The 24,521-nt window shown below is 45.5% G+C and overlaps 2 protein-coding genes across 4 annotated transcripts in view; one reads left to right on the top strand and one right to left on the bottom strand.

Moving 5' to 3' along the window:
* EEIG2 (EEIG family member 2) overlaps positions 1-16,090 on the bottom strand; it is a 49,520-nt gene extending 33,430 nt beyond the window's left edge. The window contains exons 1-2 of one of the 2 annotated variants that reach the window (XM_088474055.1): positions 15,197-16,090; positions 14,418-14,569 (exon numbers count right to left, since the gene is read on the bottom strand). In XM_088474055.1, coding sequence (XP_088330181.1) covers positions 14,418-14,566 — 149 coding nt within the window. In that variant the 5' untranslated portion in view covers positions 14,567-14,569; positions 15,197-16,090. The remainder of the gene's footprint in view (positions 1-14,417; positions 14,570-15,196) is intronic. The other variant, XM_088474054.1, reaches the window with a different exon arrangement.
* Positions 16,091-16,146: 56 nt separating this feature from the next.
* SLC25A24 (solute carrier family 25 member 24) overlaps positions 16,147-24,521 on the top strand; it is a 65,627-nt gene continuing 57,252 nt past the window's right edge. The window contains exons 1-2 of one of the 2 annotated variants that reach the window (XM_088474052.1): positions 16,147-16,220; positions 17,029-17,228. In XM_088474052.1, the coding sequence (XP_088330178.1) occupies positions 17,046-17,228 (183 nt within the window). In that variant the 5' untranslated portion in view covers positions 16,147-16,220; positions 17,029-17,045. Of the gene's footprint in view, positions 16,221-16,409; positions 16,594-17,028; positions 17,229-24,521 lie in introns of those variants that run through there. The other variant, XM_088474053.1, reaches the window with a different exon arrangement.

Below are 24,521 nucleotides of genomic sequence, written 5' to 3'. Positions count from 1 at the left end.
ACGATCAAGAGAAGACTTCACAAGAGTGAATATAGAGGATTCACCACAAGATGTAAACCATTGGTGAGCCTCAAAAACAGGAAGACCAGATTAGAGTTTGCCAAACAACATCTAAAAAAGCCATTACAGTTCTGGAACAACATCCTATGGACAGATGAGACAAAGATCAACTTGTACCAGAGTGATGGGAAGAGAAGAGTATGGAGAAGGAAAGGAACTGCTCATGATCCAAAACATACCACCTCATCAGTGAAGCATGGTGGTGGTAGTGTCATGGCGTGGGCATGTATGGCTGCCAATGGAACTGGTTCCCTTGTATTTATTGATGATGTGACTGCTGACAAAAGCAGCAGAATGAATTCTGAAGTGTTTCAGGCAATATTATATGCTCATATTCAGTCAAATGCTTCAGAACTCATTGGACGGCGCTTCACAGTGCAGATGGACAATGACCCGAAGCATACTGCAAAATCAGCCAAAGAGTTTAAGGCTAAAAATTGGAATGTTATGCAATGGCCAAGTCAATCCCCTGACCTGAATCCGATTGAGCATGCATTTCACTTGATGAAGACAAAACTGAAGGGAAAATGCCCCAAGAACAAGCAGGAACTGAAGACATTTCCAGTAGAGGCCTGGCAGAGCATCACCAGGGATGAAACCCAGCGTCTGGTGATGTCTATGCGTTCCAGACTTCAGGCTGTAATTGCCTGCAAAGGATTTACAACAAAGTATTAAAAAGTGAAACTTAGATTTAGGATTGTTTAGTTTGTCCCATTACTTTTGGCCCCGTAAAAAGTGGGAGGCACATATAGAAACCGCTCACCTGATTTGGATGTAATTACCCTCAAATTAAATCTGAAAGTCTGCAGTTAAAGCACATCTTGTTTGTTTCATTTCAAAGCCATTGTGGTGGTGAATAGAGGCCAAAATATGAAAATTCTGTCAATGTCCCAATATTTATGCACCTGAATGTATATATACACTCGCTCTATGAATACATCCTATTTAATAAAGGGAGAGAGAAAACAAAAATACTGAAAGAATCTACACAAGATAGCATACAGTAGGGATGCAGTTACCAGACCTGCAGATAGCATGCCGCCAGTCTGAATCCCTACGGTGGAAGCCCAATACGGGACTTAAGATAGGTGTCGAAATACCGATGCCTATCTTAATCCCGACGCTGGAATACAGACAAGACGCCAGCCCGAACGAGGTAAGCCGGGGGCATCTTAGCTGTTAGCCGCGGAGGGGCAGGGGGCAATGTTAGGTTTAGGTAGCATAGCGGGGTTAGTGTTAGGTTTTGGGAGGGGTTAGGCACTAAGGGGATAGACCTAGGTTTAGGCACTAAATGGGGAGGGATAGGCTTTAGGAAGGGACCCAACCCCTGTTGGGATACCAACCATCAGGAAGCCGCTGTCTGTATTTGACAGGAGGCATCCCGACTGCCGGCATTACATACAGATTCCCATGGAGTATATACCCATAATACAGACACCTGCATAAGGGCTGTATTCAATTAGCTGCCTTAACCTGTTTATGCAGTGGCCCGGGCGCATTAACTTTCCATAGGATTTAACAGATATGGTTGTTTACAACCCCTGAGCAGGTTAAAAGTAGCAAGAAATCCCTATTTTCATGTTAAATTGTTGAGACTTGGTTCAAATACCCCCCTTCCCAAAAAAAATTGAAATACAGCACTATTTTTCACTAACATAATTTGGCCAATAATGACAAGTGACTTTTGTGGTGATATTCTGCAAAAAGCATAATAAAGGGTTAGATGATGTGATACAGCTACTGTATATGACCGTTCTGTATTGACAGAAGTGCCGGCCAGAAGGCTGTTAGCACCGCGCTAAGCCGGAAAAAAACAGCATGGCGGACGGCACTTAAGTTGGATTTCTGCTCGCACCCTCATGAGTAGTTCCATGGACTTAACAGTAAGGTCAATTGAATAGCTAGGGGAACTCCTTTCTGGGGCTATTCTGCATCGCGCTGGAATGAATCGTCCCCAATGAAAGATAATCATTGAAACCAATTGTTTGGTCGGACTGGTTTGCAGGATTACAATGTTGTGCATGGCCAGGTCTACTGTATCTGATCACAGATAACCAAATAGAGAACATTCAGAAGACTTGTGCTTTAAAATAAAAAAAGTTACCCACGGCTTCTGTCAGCACAGCTTACGCAAGCTCAAAGAATTACAATGTTAGGATCAGCCATTCATGTAAATGATAGATAAGTATTTTATTTCGACATATCAGCTGTACAATCTTATTCTTCTGTGATTATGGGCTGTCATGTTGATACTTTACAATGTACATAACAAGAGAAAATTCTACATAATGGAAGTTTTTTTTATACTATAAAATCAAACAAGCAGAAAATAAAACACACACACATAGGGCCTGATTCTGAGTCACACGCAATCTGCATGAAACGCTGAGGTTTACGCAGTTGAGCTTTTTTTTCCCAACTGCACATGCGCAAGAATTTCTGAAATCTCCGACGGCGCATGCGTTACACCCAGCCTACGCACAAAGATGCTGATGCGACCGACACAGATGGTATCAGAAATGGAGCAGAAAAGTGATGTGCGTTCCTGGGCGGTGGCTAGAAATGCACGCTTACATTGTCCATCTTAGGGGCGTGTAATGTAAGCGTCGCAGGCGTGTCAATGCAAACAGCTGCGTTCACAGACGCACAGCCGAAGCCATAAGAGGCAAGAGTCAGGCGGAGAAACTGCCATAGAGCTGGTGCAAATGTCAGTGGTAAGAGCGATGGTGCGCCAATGCTGGCATCTAAAGAAACACCGGCAGTATTAAAGCATTCAGAGACGCTCAAAGTGGGTGTCTCAGTCCTTGCATGTTCAGGTGCGCACTTGTGCACACGGGGGAGGCAGATACTAGCATTTGCACATACTTGCAGCTGTAACCCCTCAAAAACAGAGTCAGGCGCATCTCAAAACCAGGCCCTCAATGTGAAGCATACCTACTGACTAGTACTACTACTACTACTAAGGGGGTAGTCAGGTCAGCACAGAGGGGACATGGCGGCCAGGAAAGTGGGAGGTGCAATGGGCATGGTGACATTTGCGTTGTCGTGGCTCCACCCCTGCTATACAGTGCTGAGAATACAGGCACTGGATAGCGGGGGGCTATCCAATGCCCCAAACCGCCCAGTAGTCCAGTGAGCAGCTGCGGGGCGGAATACAAGCAGGTGAATGGGGGGGCCGCAGGAGACTTCCTCACTTTTCCGGGTGGCCTGGTGTGCTACCTGATTTTCAGGAGCCGCCCAGCCTTGCCGGGAGAGTAGGTAAGTATGATGTGAAGGCATATAATAGGATTGGGGGGGCAGGGGGGAGTAGTAGTTGTTGTAGCACATAACAAGCTGTTGCTAACTGTGGTTTATTAACTGTTCCAGGTCAGCAACAAGGCATGTGATCATATCTCACTAATACATGGCACTAGGTTTATAATCACAGTTTTTCAGTTCTGTTTCTAACATATTTGAAATTATTCCACTTAGATAAGCCCATAGCAACTATAGAAATATTTAGGTTCCCATCCTGCATTTATACAGCAGAATTTTAGTCAGACTTCGGACAGATGAATCATTTTCTAACACGTAAGTCAGAAACATTCATCTTTGGTGCAGCCAGTCAGCACTGCACTTATCTTAAGCACATATTACCCCATCAGTACATGTGTCAGTATTACATAGCTTCCTTTCTATCACATGGATTCTCCCGATTTGTATAGACGAGACCTGGAACGTAAGGCCTTACTAGCTCTCCGGAGAATCAGTTGTTTTTCATATTCAAGTTTTGTTTGTAAAGGACATTATGGGTTGGAAGCGGAGTCTCCTTAGCTTGCACACATTGGATCTCATTCAGACCCGCTCACAAGCGCTGAGCACTCGCAAGCGGGTCGATGTTTAGGCCCTGCGCACGCGCAGCGGCCACACTGCGCGTGCGCAAGCCCCAGAGCGAGAGAGAAATTCTCTTGCTCCGGAGATCACTACAAAAGGGACAGCTGTCGATGTTGATCGACAGCTTGCCCCGTTTTGTAGGCGTGGCTGAAGCTTGTAGAACTACCTGTCCCAGCAGATCTATGGCTGCCAAAGCAGACTGGCTCTTGTAGAGCTATGGAGGGTTCCATCTACAAAATAAAATATATTTGTACAGAACAATGATAAATGCACAGAACAATTATAATTTTAATCTTTTAAAGCACATTGTAAATACACATTTTCAGATAAGTGTTGATTTTGATCTGCTGGCAGCATTCAGAATCATTAATATGAGGGAGTCCTATGGGAACTGCTCACTAAATACAGAATATACTATGCTGCAGGGAAGCTGAGACACGTTAATCACTGTCTTATTTAGCTCCTGTGTGTACGACCCCTTACTAACAGTCAGTGTTTTACAAAACAGTTTAGGAACACTGTACAAATAAATACCATTTTCCTTTGAGTAAATACATTAAAGTTAAACAATCCTTAATGTAATATGTTATGAGCTAATTGTTTGTTACCCAAGTGCAGAAGTGCCCTAGTTCCATCACAGATTATTACTTATTGGTTGCTGCACATTTGTACTGTGATAGTAGATAACTCCAATAGCAAAGAGGTTATCTGCCAAACAGACACTTCATACATGTTACATTTGACAAAAAAAAAAGACATATGTCCATGACGTTCACGTTTTCATGCCTAAAATGCCAATGAGCCAGGGGAAAGCAAACTAAATTCTAAGAATAGGGAGGGAAGTATAGAGAGAAAGGAAAAGTATTTGCTACTTCACAGCACTCAAATCCTGAGTTTGATTCCTTCTAACACTTTGTCTGTGTGGAGTTTGTATGTTTTAAATGTTTTTGCATGGGGGTACTCCTGTTTCCAGCCACAATCCAAAGTTAGAAGAGAAGGGGCTGAAGAGGAAGATAAAAGAGACTGGAGGGAAGGGGGAAATATTAGAGTGGAGGGAGGGGAGGTAGAAAACTGGGGAGTATAAAAGGGATGTAGAAGAGAGTAGAGAAAGGGGGAGGTAGAAGACAGTAATGGGAAGGGTGAGGTATTGGAGAGAGTGGAGAGAATGGCAAAGTAGAAGAGAGGGGGAGTATTAGAGAGAATGGATGGAAGGGTAGGATAAGGGGGTTTAGAATAGAGAGTGGAGAAAGGGGTAGGTATGAGAGTGGAGAGAAAGGTATGAGAGAGAATGGATGGAAGATAAGGTAAAAAAGAGGGGAGGATAAGGGGACGGAGAAGAGAGTGGAGGAATATGGGAAAAAGAAGAGGGAATGGCAAGCTAGAACAGAGGATTGAGTATTAGAGAAAGTGGAGGGAAGGTGGAGCTAGAAGAGAGGAAAGGAGAAAAGCTGGTAGAGATATTAGAGAGGAGAGAGAAAGAGATAGAAGAGAGGGTAGGGCTAGAGAAGACTGAAATGAGGTGGGACGGGGGAGATATATAGGAAATGAGGAGGAAAGAAAATGGGGAGAAGGGGTGAGGGAGAGAGATTAATTCAGGAGAGCGTGAGAGGAGATATATAAGAAGTGAGAGGAGAGCTAGAGGAGAGTGTGAGAGGAGAGATATAAGAAGTGAGAGGAGAGATAGAGGAGAGCATGAGAGGAGATATATAAGTAGTGAGAGGAGAGATAGAGGAGAGCGTGAGAGGAGATATATAAGAAGTGAGAGGAGAGATAGAGGAGAGCGTGAGAGGAGAGATAGAGGAGAGCGTGAGAGGAGATATATAAGAAGTGAGAGGAGAGATAGAGGAGAGCGTGAGAGGAGAGATAGACGAGAGCGTGAGAGGAGAGATAGACGAGAGCGTGAGAGGAGAGATAGACGAGAGCGTGAGAGGAGAGATAGACGAGAGCGTGAGAGGAGAGATAGACGAGAGCGTGAGAGGAGAGATAGACGAGAGCGTGAGAGGAGAGATAGACGAGAGCGTGAGAGGAGAGATAGACGAGAGCGTGAGAGGAGAGATAGACGAGAGCGTGAGAGGAGAGATAGACGAGAGCGTGAGAGGAGAGATAGACGAGAGCGTGAGAGGAGAGATAGACGAGAGCGTGAGAGGAGAGATAGACGAGAGCGTGAGAGGAGAGATAGACGAGAGCGTGAGAGGAGAGATAGACGAGAGCGTGAGAGGAGATATAAAAGAAGTGAGGGGAGAGATAGGGAGTGTGAGCAGAGACATTTAGCAGATTATAGTGAAGCTTTCATTTTGTATAACCATTTTTGGACCAAAATGTTTGTCAGTCATAGCAGTACATTATGGCAGCCATAATGTGTCCTTTGTATACAGAAAGGTGAAGTTAAATACATTATTAACTCTGCATTTACATTATCACTTGTAACTAAATCACAAGTTTCATTATTTAGTATTAGCTGGGACACCCAGCGTTGCCCGGGTAGAAGACTGGACCCTGAAGTACACCTGCAGCCTTCATTTTTTTTTACATTGTCCTCATCACTAAACTGGATAACTATGCAAAGTAGGAGTAAATGACAGTGCAGGCAGTGTATGCTCATTCTGTTTGGAAGGGGGTATATCAGGAGCAGACTGACATACAGAACAGAAATCAGTTTAGCTCCAAAATCACCTGAGTTTCAGAAATCACTGCAGAACAGAGGGGGTGATTCAGCTGAGGGCCGGTCTGCTATCACAGTTGCTAACATGTTAGCAGCTGCGACAGCTATAATATGGTAATGCATCACACCTCCTGCATGGATTACTGATCCGAGCTGTGTCCAAGGATGCAGCATCGGACCATCTGCAATCCCTTCAGCCGGCTGAGTGACCATGTGGTCGCGCAAGCCAGCCGCCGCAAATAAGCAAAAGAGGCCAACAAGTATCTATCGGCCAATGGAGATCCTGGACTCTCCGCTCCCCCCAACAGCAGCGACACACCTGCAGAAATTTGAGGGTGGGGGGAGGGGGGGTGGAGACCCATACCCAGACAGAAAGAGGCTCTGGCAATCAATCTCCCCTGATGTTTGTAATCTCCATATGCTAAACTTTGACAGTATCAAAGATTGTGGACTATGCTGTCTGCCACAGTCTGAATGTACAGAGCTCATGAGCCTGCCAGAGTGACAGTGTGTGTATGAAGCCAGCCCCAGAACCTGTGTAATTTAAGAGTGTCCTAGTTTTATGTGATTGTGTGTGGCCCTGGCAAAGTTCAAACCTGGGCAAAAACCTAATCCTGGTCAAACTTCATCACCATGCTAAATTTGGTGGAGCAAGGTACAAAACTCTGGCCGTGCATAAAGGAAAAACGGAGACACACACACAGTGGTTTTGCACTTTCTAGCAACCGGTTTGTCATTTCCTAACTTCAGCGACTAAAATGCCCTTCCTTCTCTTAGCATTCATTTTTTCCCTTGGCAGTAAGACACAGACTACACTATGGCCACTATATCCACAGGTTCTCCTCAATGTGACATAAACGGGCTTTGTGATACTTGAGATTACATGATTAAACAAGTTACAGCTTCTACTAACTGACCCATGAATTTGTTCTTTCTGTAACAAGCTTTAAAGCCACAAACATAAAACAATACACAGTTGCGTAACATATTCTGTGACTGGAGCCAAATTGTAATATTTATACCTTTTTTTCCCCATTTTAAATGTGATTGTCATTTTATCTGCTTCAATGTCCAGCCTTAGGGCAGGATTCAGGGTTGTACGCTATGCAGATATGAGCACAGTTGGCCAATGTTTTCATTACAGCACATGCATCCCAATTATTACCGCACAGAGACACAGTAACAAATCTGGACGCAGGGAGTGTGGTAGTTCCTGGCTGGTAACGTGGGGGTCACTAGGCAGACATGAGAAAGCTGTACGTGTCATATGGATTGTGCAAATTTCGATGGTGCAAGGCGCCATGGTATTAGCATAAAGATACAGACAGGTGCAACTCCGAATCAGGCCCTAATGTTTCAGCTCCATCACGTGTACCATTAGAAATATCAGCCATGTTTGAGAAAACTCCATTACTGTTCTTGGTCTACATTTAAGTGCCGCTTCCCTCCCCCAGTCTGCCTCTGTAATGTAAGAATTTCGGAAATCAAAATGTGGCCTAATTCACATATGGATGACAGTATAATGCTGGGAACACACTTAGCGTTGTGTGCCCAATAGGCCGACATATCATACCATGGGTACACACTGGACCTCATTCAGAGTCTCTCGCAAGCGGCTGCAAATTTTTCAAAGTGACGCCATGGGAAGTAATCGCTCACCAAGGCATAAGTACACCCACTTTGGCTGTGCGAGCGATCTCTCTGTGTATGCTGACACCCATTAGCCTATGTTGAGACGTCCACTTGCACACGTCATCTCCAGGAAGTGTATTAAAACATTGGTACATCGAGCACCATCGTTAGCGATCGCAGCGCTTGTGGTTGCCTTACCCTGCCGCAAGCACTGCGAGGACTTCAGTGTAAAAAACAAGCATGTGACATGTACTATGACGCTGCCTGTTAATTATGCACGCCTTAAACACGGCGTTGAAACACTCAGGCACGCCTGCGTTCGCACCTCCACTCACCCGTTATTAGTGTCCTGCCCCTGTTGCCACCCACAAACGGCCTCTCCTGTCACTCATTACACTGGGCTGTCTTTGCTGGGTGAGCGAGCGGGCTGCGCTCGCACAGAGTACTTCATTCTGCGCGTGCGCGTTTGCGAGCGCACAGCGCTTGCGAGAGACTCAGAATGAGGTCCACTGAGCATTGTAAACGAACGACGGAACGATCACTCGTCCGGTCTTCCATTACCTGCAACGGCGCCGCTTGTGATAACGCTCAGATGGCCGCGCAGCACGGCTGACCAAACGATATCGCATGCGACCGCGGGATCATGAAGATAGTCCGTACACACTGGATGATCTGGCTGGAAACGACATATCTGGCCGACATCGTCCTAGTGTGTACCCAGCATTAGACAATCCTGTGTACATGTGCAGTATGACAATGCATATTTTATACAAGAAAACAAAAGCACATGTACAACTCTACATCAGGCCCAAAGGTCAATTAATCTTCATTATTTTGTCCGCAAATGTCCACAAGGCAGCGGTTTCCAGACTTTGCCACAACTTTGTGTACAGTATGTTATGGGCACACTAACTCCCCTTTTAATGATTTTACATATAATTTATCTAAGGGATTATAATGAGATTGTTTTAAATAAATATTTGTATTGCAAGGCTTCTATGACAGCGCCTGCTACACACAGCACTGAAACAGGCTATCTGAACGAACCAGTATTTCTCTTTTCAGAGAAAACCTTATCCTATGGGTGAGCCGAAAATTCCCACCTTTCTCATCAACCGCGCTTTTATGCTGCTAATAGGTGTACTTTAGACTGTGATCACACATTTGTTTACAGGGAAGAAAAGGGAGCATGAGGAACCACAGAGTACCCCATCACCCCATGTTAGGGTATATTTCCCCTTCAGATTCTGTACATGGAGGTGATGTGAGGGCAGAAGTGCAGTTTTCTGCCCATACTGTCCACAAGATTATATTCCCCCTCTATGCCCACGTGGATGTTAGGGAATGACGTTGGACAGTAACTGATGACGACATCAGGGTCAATCTAAGCTGGCCACACACATAGCGATATTTTACCCGATCTGGCCGATTCCGACACATTGGAACGACAGAGCGTGTAAAATATGGCCAAATCCTGAGTAAATCGTGAGTCCCCACTCATGACCACGATGTGTTGAGCGTCCCCGCTGGTCGCACATCGCATCGTCAGATTTGCCGTGCAGTAGGTCAGATCTGACAATCTAGGATGCGATGCACTGTAAAAAGTCTGGATGCAGGAGAGATCGTATGAAGATTGGACACCAACTCGTTTGCATATCGTGCGCAGAGCTGCCGGGGAGAGTTTCAAGGGAAATCGTACAGAAATCCTACACATCGGCTGATCGTGTGCAGATCGCTATGTCTGTGGCCACCTTATGGAAGGGGATCTAGCTGTAACCCTCACCCCATCTTCTGTGAAAACAAACTCATTGTCTGACATTGAAAAAAATAATATTTTTTAAGACAGTACATAGAAACAGACAGTATTTGTCAACTTTGTTTCGATTTCTTCCTCCCAATACAGGGACCCAGACACTAAATAGCACCCAGCAAAAACGTTCTACCAATTTGGAAACACAAAGAGCCTGATTCGGATCCGCACGCAAAGGCCATCCGCAGCTGCTATCTCTCATGGACCGCAATAGCGAAAATATGCAAATGTCTCCAAAGCGACCCGAGCATAAGGACGCCCACTGCTGCCTTCTCATATCTGTCAGATGACGTGCAACAGTGTAAACATCGGTAACAATGGCGCAGATCGGGCAGTCGCGCAGCTTCTGAGTCAAGTCTGACCAGCTGCAAACACTGCGTCTCGACACTCAGAGCTTTCATGCTGCGAAGATCACAATGGGCAGTTTATGCACGCCCATGAAACAGAGTTTAAACAGTCATCTCACGCTTGCATTTGACTAGCCACTCCCAGTCACCTCCCCCAAATACTGACTACCTGTCACTCACTTTGTAATGGATAAGTGTGCGTGATCGCTAATAAATCGACATACATGCACATTGTTAGCCATCGCGCATGCGCTAGAGCCACAATTGTTACACTTGCGTGAAACGTTGGCTTTGCATCCAGATCTGTATCAGGTCCAATGTCTGTAGATTCCACCTGATTGCAACTTCTCACTCTTATATTCCATTTGGAATAATTTGTTTTTCCTTCTGAATTAGGGAACTATTTAATTATTTGAGAGAATTAGCTCCCTTCTAAAGTGGCCTCAAATCAATGCTGGAGGCATTGCGACCATGTACCATATCACACATTTGGGACTAGAACCGGATTAAGGGGGTGGTGACAAGGGCAGTCACCCCGGGGCCCCACACACACAGAAGGGCCCATACACAGAGTCAGTGTGACCCTGCAATTGCAGAGAACAGGTGCCCAGCAGCACCTGTTCCCAGACGGGGGATTCTGCAGCTCTGTGTTCTGCATGCAGAGTCAGTGCTGCATACAGCGCAGAGCTTCTCCCGAGTCTTCTAATCAGTCACATGACACGCTGATGAGGGGACTTGGGAGCTGCTCTGTGCTCTATGCAACGTGCATGCAGTATGCAGAGCCATAAGCATTCAAGAGTAGCATGCCACAGGAGGTGAGTAATCAGGGGCACCGAGGGGGGTAATATATACAATACATGGGGGCACTGTGGGGCATACTGGGAGGCACCGTGTGGCATATAGGGGGCACTATGGAGAATATTGGGGGGCACAGAGTGGGGAAGGTATGGGGCATAGTGGCAGGGTGTCAATTTTATTGAAGGGGCCCCCACAAGCCTTAATCCGGCACTGTTTAGGGACCTAGGCTAACTCTGATATTGAAAGACATACATACAGTGGGTACTTCTCTCTCAGCTACTGCAGCTCACATTGGATGCCCAAAAAGACACTCAAAATAAAATGTGGCACTTCCTCAATGCTGGAAGACAATGGTAACAACTCGCATCAACCTGACATATAGCTATATCAGTCGACTCCCTTATACGTTTTTCATTTGGGCGAGTGCCTTCAATGCAACACAACTTAATATTAATCACTTGGAAAGAAGGACAAGAGAAAAGTTGTTTCTTTATAGTGCTCCGAATAATAGCCTATATCAGTGGTTCCCAAACTGTGTGACTTGGCTCCCTGGGGTGCCTCGGGACACTTACAGGGGTGCCTCAAGTTGGTGGTCCAGCACCAAATCCAATTATTTATGGTCAATGTAATGTAAATATGTGGACAAACAGAAGCGCAAACCTGTCCACCACATAAATGAGCCTTAAGGTGCCAACACACTTGATGATATTTTTACATGATTTGACCAATTCCGATGAAACGTGACAACAAATCGTGTAAAATATGCCCAAATCGTGAGTTTCCACTCACAATCACAATGCCGATGCGCGTTCCCACAGGTCGCACATCGCATCTTCAGATCTGCCTCCCTATTCTCACTAGGAAGTGGGCAAAATGCGGGAGAAGTGCCTACCCTTCCAAAAATCGTGAGCCTCCCACAAATTCCGGGAGGGTAGGCATGTATGTATATACTTCTAATATCTACATTATTGGTATGGTTGATCCCATCCATTTTTGGGGAGAGAACAGTTTGTAAGTATGCCCCCAAATGAGATGCAACCTGGTAGTAAGCGATCAGTCTACAAATCACTAGACGGGACAAATACTGTATATAGAATTTTACAACCGAAAAACATAAGAAATGTCAAATTGCCAGTGAATGAACATGCAGTGCAAGTCCAGTAAATGAACACTTATGTTAATAAAACTTCTCATGATTGGCTAAGTTGTTTAAAACTTGTGTTGATGCATTAAACCTGAAAATGTTAATTCACCAGTAATGTTCATTCACTGGCTGATCCACCCTATTACAGCACTTTTCGGGATCGTGCCCAGCATTTTGGTTGGGTGTGGCCTTTTTATGCGGCTAAACCCGACCTCTTTGGGTGCGATCGACACGAAGATCGGCATCAATTGAATAGCACCCCGCGATCTCCTGTCACTTTAGACGGGAGATCCAGCGCACTAAAACAATTGAATTGAGCTCTTTGCACTAACCCCGTCTGAACATAGCCCTAAATCTTACACCCAAACTCCAGAAACTTTAATTTTTCAGAGTTTAATGAATATCCGATGGCCACCTTACAGACGTGTCCTTATACATCTTTGCGGCAGCTGCGCTAAAAAGCCCCTCTCGGCGCGCCAGGTCCCATGAGACTCTGCCAGCACCAGGCATCTTTTCTAATGTCTTTTTTTTCTGAAAATGTGTCTAAGTCACAATGTGATGCGACTAGGATGCACCAGCAGACTGTGCTGATTAGTCTGTGTGCGACTGAGACCCTGAATCTGTATATGAAGTGCTACAATGTAGCATCCGCAGCTTTTTTCATTACAAGTTCCATTGTGGTTCATATACAAACTCAGTCGCACACAGATATACAAGTGCCGCATATCAAATTATACAGCACAGTCTCCTGGTGCGTCCTAGTCACATCACATTTCCAGCAAAAAAGATGCTAGCAGAGCAGCATAGGACCTGGCAGCTCACTCATGTCAGGCAAGTTCCGCTGCGTGGAGTATTGAGGCTAGATGTATGAGGACACATCTGTATGTGCACTTGTGAGTATACTCTTTGAAAAAGCCCTTATGTGAAGGGGCGAAACGCGTCAGTAGACCCCCTGATCGTCAGCACCCCTAAGTGTGACAAGCGTACTGGATTGCTGTTTGGATACATATATTTGTACGGAGGAGACATGGCAAGTTTTTACATCAATCCCAAATGGTTTTCAGTTTACTCCAGATAAACACATGCGGCTCAATCAGCTGGTATACACGGGAGACAGAGAGACTGCTGTATCCTGGGCTCAGGCTGCCGTACAAGTAACCTCGCAGACCAAATACTTCCAACGTGGTAAATATTCGGGACATTGGATGAGACAACTGTCTGCTTGCTCCTCCTGTTACAATAGAGACTGCTTCTCGTATACAAACCAGTGCACACGGATTTCCTTTTTTTGGACCAATACCAGTACACTGGAGTGTCACAAAAGGTTGTCTTATATAAGAAGACATTTACAAAGTATTTATAGCAGTATGTCTATTTTGAGACATTGTTCAAAAGTATAAACTTAATTCTATACAAGTTGTTATTATTGTGATGTTTAGGGACCGCGGATAACATTAGTAATACTGTTATTATATATTAATTTAAACAAATGTTATGTGTGCTTTAACCTTTATAATGAGATTAAATTAACAATTGATTTTGACTATATGGCGCCCTGACTGTTTTGTATATTTCTGCCATCTCACAGTCCAACAGTGTTTAACCTAATTAACGCAGTCTTGTTTGGTTATTTGCACTTGTGCATATAGGCCAGCAACATGTTATTTGATTTATAATCATATATGCTGGGCAATATTAAGCAAAATACTTTGTTTCCTGTCTATATGTCACCCCAATCCTATATATTTTCACAGACTGTTCCAAAACTGCTATTTGTGCAATGTTCAAATTTCAACTAATTCTATTGTCCTCTCATTTCCAATACTGGCTAAAGAGGAATTGTGTATAGGCCAAAGCAACAGACAGACACAAGGTCCAGATTCCAGTAGGCAGCTTAATCATATTTACCTACAATTTTCACTATAACTAGCACAGCCTTCTAACTAATAAAAACGCTTACAAGATGGGCACAGCACAAGATAAATGCAGTATTTACAAGGTCACTTTAAATAGGACATAACATGTTTGCTGGTAATAATCCTTGCTCAATAATGTAATGTTAAATGATTAGCTATTAATTATTCCTCTTACCTGCTTGACTCCACACTGAAGCTGCCACCATCCAGCAGACGGATCTTACAGAACAGGATCCCATTCACAAAAGGAACTGATGACAATTCATCCAACTCAAAATCCACCCGAAACTTAAATTTCTTCTTTTTCATCATCATGAAAGCCATAAACTGGAATCAGGAGGCAATAGGGTGATGATATGACAGTGTGTTGGAATACAGGAGATTTAATAAAATGATTTGTGTTCAATTTAATGTTTGCAGTTTTTTGATGGGAGAGTCACCATAAAGGTACAGGTGCTGTAAAGGGGCCAGATTATAATTCCCAGAGATTGCAGGCAGTATCTCAGTATCCCCAACCAAAGATGTGCAAAGAAAACAACTGGGGGAAAAAAATTAAATCCATAAAATAGAATCTGATCGTGTCCTTGATAATGAAATTCCAATTGTTTCCCAGGAAAGATTGTTTTATACTTATCAAAGTGCCATCCTCATTTCATCCTGTCCTGCCAGCAGTGTGTGGCAAGAAGTTAGTGGCTTTTATACAGCCCACTTCCCTTTATCCGCCCTTCTTTCTCCGTTCCCTACAGGAACTGATGGCATTTTCAGCTCCACATTTCACCAGATACATTTAAGTCATCCTCCCTCCCTGCAACTCCAACGTGTGTATCCTATACAATGTTACAATACTATATACCTTAACAAATCAATTAAGATTTTAACAGACCGAAATACAGATAAAAAGGAATCTTCTGAGCAATTCCTATTTATATATTTTAAGAAAACAATAATACATACCTCCTTCTATCAAATCTAATGGTGTATGCGGATAAGGAACTTCATATTAGTTTGTGTTCTTATCGCTAACTAATTTGGGTTCTGCTCTCTTCCTTTTACTAATACATTTTATATATGGTTTATACATCTGCTGACGGACAAAACATTTTACTAATAATTAAAATTAAAAACAAACTGACAATGTGGTCCTAAGGGTTTCTCCTTCTGTGTAATAGTCTGTTTACATCTGAACTAGACTCTCATCTCCCAAATAAGCATAAAGGTTACATATGCCCCGTGTCCTGTGTATACATACACCAGCTTTATGTAATGTAACAATACTATGTGCAGTGTCCTGTGTATACATACACCAGCTTTATGTAATGTAACAATACTATGTGCAGTGTCCTGTGTATACATACACCAGCTTTATGTAATGTAACAATACTATGATGCTCAGAACACTAATGACATTCCTACATGTTGCACCGACCACACCGATTGTAATAATAAATGTGGCACTAAATGTATATATCTATATCATTTGCATGTGTGTGTTTACATTAACATATGTCCTCTGGGTGATACCTGGCATTTGGGATCAGGCATAGATAAATGTGTATGTGAGATGTATATATTCCCTGCAGAGCACAGTCCCTGATGGGGTGTTTATGGCTTTGGGTATATTCCTGTAGAGATCCAGAGGGTGTGAGTCTCGGTATTTATAGTCCAAGAGATGTCTCTCCTCCCAGATTGTATATTCCTTATGCCGGTGGCCCCCGGATCTCGGCCGTTGCACAAATCGCTCTTTCGGTGTCCCACCCGGATCGCTCTCTCCTCTTTGTGGCTCTTTCAGGCTTCCGTACACGGTGTCAGGGGAAGGCGTGCTTCTGAGATAGGAAGGAATCAGGGACCTTTTCCGGAGGTGCGTGTACTCATGTCACGCAGTGACCCCTGGCGGTATAAGCAGGTAATGCAGATCACCAAAATCAGACAGGAGGACTGGGAGCGCCTTTCGCCAGCTTGGACACAGCGACATCCAGTGGTAAGGAAGAAGCGGCGTTGCATGCAACTTGCAAAGGTTGTACACTGACTGCCACAAATGACACGTAAATGCAACATGACTGAAACTGTAACATTCGGCTCTGTGTTATTAGTCACAAAAATGTGGCCCCGGAACTACGTAGTATTTTATCACGTGAGAGAAATAATTGTTTGCATTGATGAGTCTGCCTATTACTTGTAGGGCTGGGAGGAAGTGGTGCAGGCACAGGAAGAGAATGTAACTGCTGTGCAGGACTCTAAACTATGAGTGGACATCAAACATCGATGGTGTTAAACCATTCAAATTCGATGTTTATTTATACCTTAAGCTCCATACCCTCGTTTCATGTAATCAGATGAGTTTACACAGACAGGTTTGTGATGAAGTCCTTCCTATAGTTTACTGTAAAACTAGGCACAACGGAGAAGAGAACCAAAGCTGGCAGATGCATTTTTGATAAGATTCCTTTTAGGGTAAAGTAAAGTTATGAAACTATAGTGATAGAAGAAAAGGGCACAGCCTGGGAGGTGGAGACTGTAGAGAGGTGTGGAGAAGGCAGAACAGGGAGGAGAGCAGAGATAAATAACACAGAGGTATCCCCCCTCCTCTCTGTGCAGGGAATTCCCTCTATGTCCCTCCCAGACACATCTGCAGCCTCCCTCCCTCCCCTTTGGGCGGTGTCACCTCTCATACTTTTCTACATGTTATTTTGGCCTGTTCTCTTCTGTCCTTTTCTCTGCAGTCTGCAATCTGTCAGCCCTTCCCTGACAGAGTTGCCCATTTCATTGCTTCTCCTTTGTAAGTTCAGCAGACCCCACAGCAGCGATGATTGAAGAAATGAAGAAACTGGTGCTGACCAGGGCTGTCTGCGAGGGATCAAACACACTCACCAAGTATGCAGAGCTTTTCCATCAGCTGGATGTTAATAAAGATGGAAAGGTGGATATTCTAGAGCTGCAGCAAGGCCTCAAGGCGATGGGTATGGCAGTTGGAGCCGGAGCAGAAGAGGTAGGATGTATGTATGTAGGAATGCACTAGATTGCATGCTCTTAGGAGCGGGAGGCTGTGTGTGATCCTGCAATGTATGGACCTACTGGTAATGACAGTACTGTAACCACTACCGGACATAGTATGATGCAAATTATAAGTGTTATCAGGAGGGTTTGCCGTCAAATTACACAACTTAATTTATGACCAGTACGATCTGTAAATCAACTTAATAACTTCATTGGAGCCATGTGGAAGTGATGCGGGCCTAGGGACAAATGTGTTCCAAATTGTGCTAAAATGGAAATCGGAGCATATAGTGAATGGATTGTGTGCTCCCCATTCTCCGTACTGCCGGGAGCCTGTCTGTCTGCACAGCAGTCACATCACAGTCCACAGGGCTACCTGAGCACATGAGCTATAAATCCACAGCACAACATGAGCTATAAATCCACAGCACAACATGAGCTATATATCCACAGCACAGCATGAGCTATATATCCGCAGCACAGCATGAGCTATATATCCGCAGCACAGCATGAGCTATATATCCGCAGCACAGCATGAGCTATATATCCGCAGCACAGCATGAGCTATATATCCGCAGCACAGCATGAGCTATATATCCGCAGCACAGCATGAGCTATATATCCGCAGCACAGCATGAGCTATATATCCGCAGCACAGCATGAGCTATAAATCCACAGCACAACATTGTCTTTGTCAGCGATTAGTATTAATGCCATAAGGCAGAAGACTCAAGAACATAACTTAATATATAGTAAGAGCTTAATAAAATCTAACCCTAATCGCACAATCACATTGCAGGAATACATCTTCCAGACCTAATCTTCAGTAGTCCATCCTGCAATGTTTGACACCAGAGAAACATAGAAAATACTTCTATGTTTCTTTGATATCTTATATCTATTTAGATATATTAGAGGAGCAGAACCCTCTTTGCTCCTATCATCGTGTTCTGTAGACTCTTTATTTAAAAAAATATATATATATATATCATTTTTTTTTTTTCTTAAATTTCATTAACAATTTGTCACCCATATGCACTGAGGCCTGGAATTATACCCATTCCGCATTTCATTAGGCCTCCTCTAAACTCATTCTAGTGAGTGAACTGGAAATATTATTACCGGGTTGCTGGCTGTTGTGCTACAGGATCAATATCTGCAGGGAGTGGTGATCCTTATAACAGGGATGACGAGATTAGTGACTTTGCTCCGTTTGTTGAACCTGTCAGACAGTAAAAGCTCTAAGATTTGCAGCTTTTACTCACCACCCCTCATCAAGGTTTGGCAAGGGGTCACACCTAGCTCTGAGAAATGTGTGTTTTATGTAGCAAGCACTACATAGCCAATGAGAGTCATTCTGGACACTTTATGGAAAGATTAAGGTCTACTAAAATTTGTGTTACACAGTGACCCAAATCTAGCCTGCTGCGTTATATATACACCCATTTCTTTAGAGCAAAGGGCCTTATTCAGGTTGGTTCGCAAGGCTGTGTTCGCAAGTAGCCAGTCGATGTTTGCACTCTGCACATGCATTGCAGTGCGCAAACAGGCTGCTGCGATCGCAGCGAGCATGCAGTCCCATCTCATAGTGATTGACATGAAGTGACCGTTTGGGAGTGGAGAGGGGAATGGTCGGCAGAACTCAGGCGTGAATGTGCGTTTGAGCGCTGTTACAGGGGCGTGTATGATTAAACAACTGTGCGATAGGTTCAGATGTTACTCGATGTTTTCGCTGACTTGTGGATGCATGTCATGGGAAGTGGGCGGCATTATATAGTGATGGGCATCTTGGTATAGTGCTGTGGTTGCTGTGCAATTTAATTCATTAGCATATTTTCGCAGCTAGCGGGTGCACGCGAGCGCAGCCGTGCGATCTGTGCTGAATCAGGCCCGAAGTGCACTCTTCCATACTGTGTGAGAATCCTAAAAAAGCTATATGCTTTGTGTGTATGGTTGCATCTGACATCTGCACCTCTTAACAACAATAGATGCGATAATAAATGCAAAAGGGCAGTCTTGAACTGGGTACACACTGGAGCGATGTCGTTCTGATTTGGCCAAGTAGTAGCTACGTATCATGCAGTGTGTATGCGCGCTCCCGCGGTCGCTTGCAACGTCGTCAGATTTGATGTGCTGCACATCAAACCTGACGATATCCATGCGGCGCCATGCAGTGTTAAGAAGGACAAAATGAGTGATCGTTACATCGTCCTGATGTGTACCCAGGATCCGATATATGTCGGCCTGACATATCAGCTGGGTATACATCGCTCAGTGTGTACCCTGCTTAAAGCTCAGTGCACACTTGTCCAATCCTCAGGCGGGTATGCAGTCGGGAAACCGGCGGACGTAATCCCGACAGCCGGCTTCCGGACTGCTTTATCCCGGCGAGGGTTAAATGACAGGCGCCTAAATCTAGACGCCTGTCATTTTACCGATGCCGGGAGACCGGCATGCCAATCGAAGCGGTGCCGGGCGCTGCTGCGGACAGCCGTTTAGGTTTAGGGCTCCCGGGGGGGACGTAGGGTTAGGCACCCCTCCCCGGGAGGTTAGGGTTAGGCTAGGGGAAGGGAGGGTTAGGGTTAGGCACCCCTTGGGGGGGACTTAGGGTTAGGCACCCCCCCGGGGGACTTAGGTATAGGCGGCGGGTAAGGGGAGGTTAGGTTTAGGCACTTAGAGGGGGGATTAGGGTTAGGCACTGGGGGGAAGGTTAGGCACCCTAAAGGAGGGTTAGGTTAGTATATACTTACCTGGGGACGATCAGGATTTTCACCCATGTCGGGCAGCCACTGTCGGGATTTGAGGCGCCGGATTTGCGTCCGGCGGTAATTCATACCGATTCCCTCAGGAGATCAGACTCTAGTTTAGATTGTTTATAAAGTCCTTTTGCAGACCTGGTCGCAGATTCTACATCCAATCTATGCATACACACCTGTCCTGCCCGACTACCCACAAATAATAATACAGCTCTCTGTCTGCCTGTGTTTGCCATTGAATGGACAAGTCCCTTGGTGTGCTTGGTTTACATTTGAGTTCCTCTATTCTGCTCCTCCAGTCTCAGGCAAATCCTTAAAAAAAAAATCTGCATGGGTGCAAGCACTGTTCTAGGCATGTGATTCACGCAAGTTACGCTATACTAACTGGCATAGTGCTCGCTGTGCTTCAGCCCCTGTGTCTGATACTCATCAGAAGGGATACACTAAGAGAAGCAAATTCCAATGTGTAAGGCTTTATGCACAGCCCTCTAAACACGCAAACTATATAGACTCTCCTTCCCCTGCTCATTTAAAGTCACTCTTCATTGTCTTTGCAAGCAAAACAAGAGGGAGTGCAGTATCAGCTAAAGATTTGCTAGCCCACTCACACCTCACCTGGGGCAAGGGGAAGGCAGTTTATATGCTGGCAGACGGGATGCTGGCAGTCGATATACTGATGCCGTAATCCCGCCGCCCGGCTTAATGCCGACGCCGATACCTTGAAGGACATCAGGATAACGGCATCGGCATCCTGACTGCTGGAATACCAAACTTCCGCATGGTGGTAAGTATGCGCAGTTAGCCAGAGATTTTAGGATTAGGCACCTCCAGGGGGAAATCAGGGTTAGGCTACTGGTAGGGGGGGGGTGTTATAGTGAGCCCCCACCCCGGGAGGGTTAGGTTTAGGGTGTGGGTAGGAGGGGTTAGGGTTAGGAACCCCCCGGAGAGGTTAGAGGGGGGGAGGGGATGGTTAGGGTCCTTACCTGCGCCTGTCGGGATTCTGCACCATTCGGCCTTCCCTTGTCTGTATTTGAATCGGTCCGCCGGTATCTTTCTCAGCCTTCCCTGATAGGTAAAATGAATGGGCCATACTTCTCTTCACTTTCACTACAATTAACAGCTTATTTTGCATTCTCCTGTCTCTAACTATATAAGTTGTATCTGCAAGCAGTGACCTGCTTCACACACCTTATAAAAGAAATAAATCTTCCTGATTCACTGCTGTTTAATCCACTCTATCATCCTACAATAAGATGGTAAGCAGGCTAATATCCAACTATATAGAAATGTGTTTGACCCAGCCTACACAACTACAATGAAAGAATGTACAGTAAGAGCTTCTGGCCCAGCTGCAGCTGGCTACACACTTCAAAACTATATCTGCTGTCAGGGGGGGCGCGACACGCCCCCCCCCATCCCCGCGTCCTCTGCGGCAAGTGAACGGGCGGTCGGCGGACCGCCTGTTCACACAGTACGATGAGCAGATAAATCTGCAGATATATTGGGCATTGGCTGTGCTGCACAGCCGATGTGAAATGTCTGTGAACTACGTAGTGCAGACATATCGCTGGTACACACTGGCCGACGCGCACACAATATATTTACCAATCAATTGATCAGCCATATACCTCTGTTTATTCCATATTATCAAATAGATTTAACAGTGAATATAGGGCCTGATTCAGACCCACTCGCGAGCGCCTGTCCGCTCGCAAGTGGGTCGATGTTATGGACTGAGCATGCGCACGACGGAGGGAGCTCCGTCGTGCGCATGCGCCAGACGCGACGAGCGAAGGAAAGTCCTTAGCTCGTTGTGTCCGATCAAAGGGGGCGTGCTGTCAATGTTGATTGACAGCACGCCCCCTTTGGTGGGCGTGCCGGGGGCGTGCCTCCCTGACGGGGGCGTTCCTAAGGGAACGCCTCCCGTCAGAAGCCGGCCCACTGACATCACTAGTGATGTCAGTGGGAGTGATTTTGGCTCTGATAGAGCCAAAATCACTCCGGAGCTTGCGGTTGAAAACCTCAACCGCAGGCTCCGGCTCGCAAATTCGATGGTCGCGATGGTCTCGACCATCGCGACCATCACAATGCACGCTCGTATAGCCTGTGGGTGGTGACCCACAGCTATACGAGCGTCCAGGAGGACGCTCCATGAAAATGGAGCCCGGCCCTCATTCAGAGCGTGCGCTCTGCTCAGAGCGTACGGCTCTGAATGAGGGCCATAATCTGTAGGGACATTGGGCCTGATTCAGACCCACTCGCGAGCGGCTGTCCGCTCGCAAGTGGGTCGATGGTCTGCACTGAGCATGCGCACGACGGAGGGAGCTCCGTCGTGCGCATGCGCCAGACACGACGAGCGAAGGACTTTCCTTCGCTCGTTGTGTCCGATCAAAGGGGGCGTGCTGTCAATGTTGATTGACAGCACGCCCCCTTTGGTGGGCGTGCCGGGGGCGTGCCTCCCTGACGGGGGCGTTCCCACGGGAACGCCTCCCGTCAGAAGCCGGCCCACTGACATCACTAGTGATGTCAGTGGGAGTGATTTTGGCTCTGATAGAGCCAAAATCACTCCGGAGCTTGCGGTTGAAAACCTCAACCGCAGGCTCCGGCTCGCAATTTCGATGGTCGCGATGGTCTCGACCATCGCGGCCATCAAAAAGCACGCTCGTATAGCCTGTGGGTGGTGACCCACAGCTATACGAGCGTCCAGGAGGACGCTCCATGAAAATGGAGCCCGGCCCTCATTCAGAGCGTGCGCTCTGCTCAGAGCGTACGGCTCTGAATGAGGGCCATTATGCTGAAACTATATTTCTCTTAGAGTTATTTTACAGAGCTTTCTCCCATGTCTGAGATGTTTACTTACATTTTATTGCATAGTAAATCCCAGTAACTATCATAGCAATAATGGCCATATCTTTTGTTAATTACTTCTAAAAAAAAAAAAGTGAAATTAACTGTAACCAGCATTCTGTAACAATACTATATTATTTGTAATATAGCTTGATCCTCTTTCTTTGTTTTATTCTCCCCTATTGTGCTATGTTGGACTTTTCAGCACTTTTGTGGCTTATCTGATCTGCACAGGTTCTTTTGCTAGTTCTCAAAAGTCCCAGAAAGAGTTATTTGTACCTACTAGTAGTCAACACTTGTTACGTGTTACTGTGTATCAGCAGCTCTCTGCACGCTACATTTTCATCAAAACCTGGAGAGGGGTAACATTGTTAGAGAGAAAGTACTAGCCAATCAGCTTCTAACTTACATCTTACAGGCTGTGTTTGAAAAATGACAGTTAGAAGCAGAGCCGGATTTAGACCTCATGGGGGCCCTAGGCAAGATACCAATTTTGGGGCCCCCCTCCCTTCATAATCCTTAACAGTCCATAGCACTATATTTTAATTTCTGATTCATGCCCCTGTACAGCATCCTGAAGAAAAGGTCCGCTGCAGCTTTGAAACGTCGGCTACTGTATACAGGCCCGGACTGGCCATCGGGCAATTCTGGCAAATGCCAGAAGGGCCGATGGCCAGATGGGCCGGTCTGGATGTCCATAGGCATGCCCTGCAGCTTCACTATGTTGCTCAGTCAGCTAGTCATTGCAGCCGCGTCATTGTGGAATGACATTATCATGCGGCCGCGTAGTGACGTCACTCCACGGCAGCCGGGCATGATAGTGCGTCGGGCGAAATCTCAGGGGAAGGCCGGAGTCCAGGCACCTTATCTCGCATGGCGTGCAGGGCTGACCGGAAGTACTGTATTAAGAGGTAGGAGGTTCAAACTGGCGCGAGGAGCTGAGGACAAGGCGGCATTGTCATGGTCATAAGGAGACCAGCGGCACGCGTAGGAGGTGGGGCAGCCAGCAGCACTCAGTTCGGAAGCAGTCTCCCTGGGGAGAGGTGAGTTGCTGTGGGGGGGGGGGTCACCACTATTTGGTATAATGTGTTATGGGGGCATTACTATTGGGGCATAATGTTATGGCGCATTACTATTAGGGCATAAAGTTATGGGGGCATTACTATTAGGGCATAAAGTTACTGGGCATTACTGTTTGGCAATAATGTGTTATGGGGGCATTACTGTTTGGCATAATGTTATGGGGGTATTACTATTAGGGCATAATGTTATGGGGGCATTACTATTAGGGCATAAAGTTACTGGGCATTACTGTTTGGCAATAATGTGTTATGGGGGCATTACTGTTTGGCATAATGTTATGGGGGTATTACTATTAGGGCATAATGTTATGGGGGCATTACTATTAGGGCATAAAGTTACTGGGCATTACTGTTTGGCAATAATGTGTTATGGGGGCATTACTGTTTGGCATAATGTTATGGGGGTATTACTATTAGGGCATAATGTTACTGGGCATTACTGTTTGGCAATAATGTGTTATGGGGGCATTACTGTTTGGCATAATGTTATGGGGGTATTACTATTAGGGCATAATGTTATGGGGGCATTACTATTTGGGCATAATGTTTTCTGGGGGCATTACTGTTTTGGCATAATGTGTTCTGGGGAATTACTGTTTG

This window comes from Taudactylus pleione, unplaced genomic scaffold (assembly GCF_031769625.1).
Source record: "Taudactylus pleione unplaced genomic scaffold, aTauple2 ptg000146l, whole genome shotgun sequence".
Taxonomy (NCBI): Eukaryota; Metazoa; Chordata; class Amphibia; order Anura; family Myobatrachidae; genus Taudactylus; species Taudactylus pleione.
This window is presented reverse-complemented; position numbering and strand designations above follow the sequence as displayed.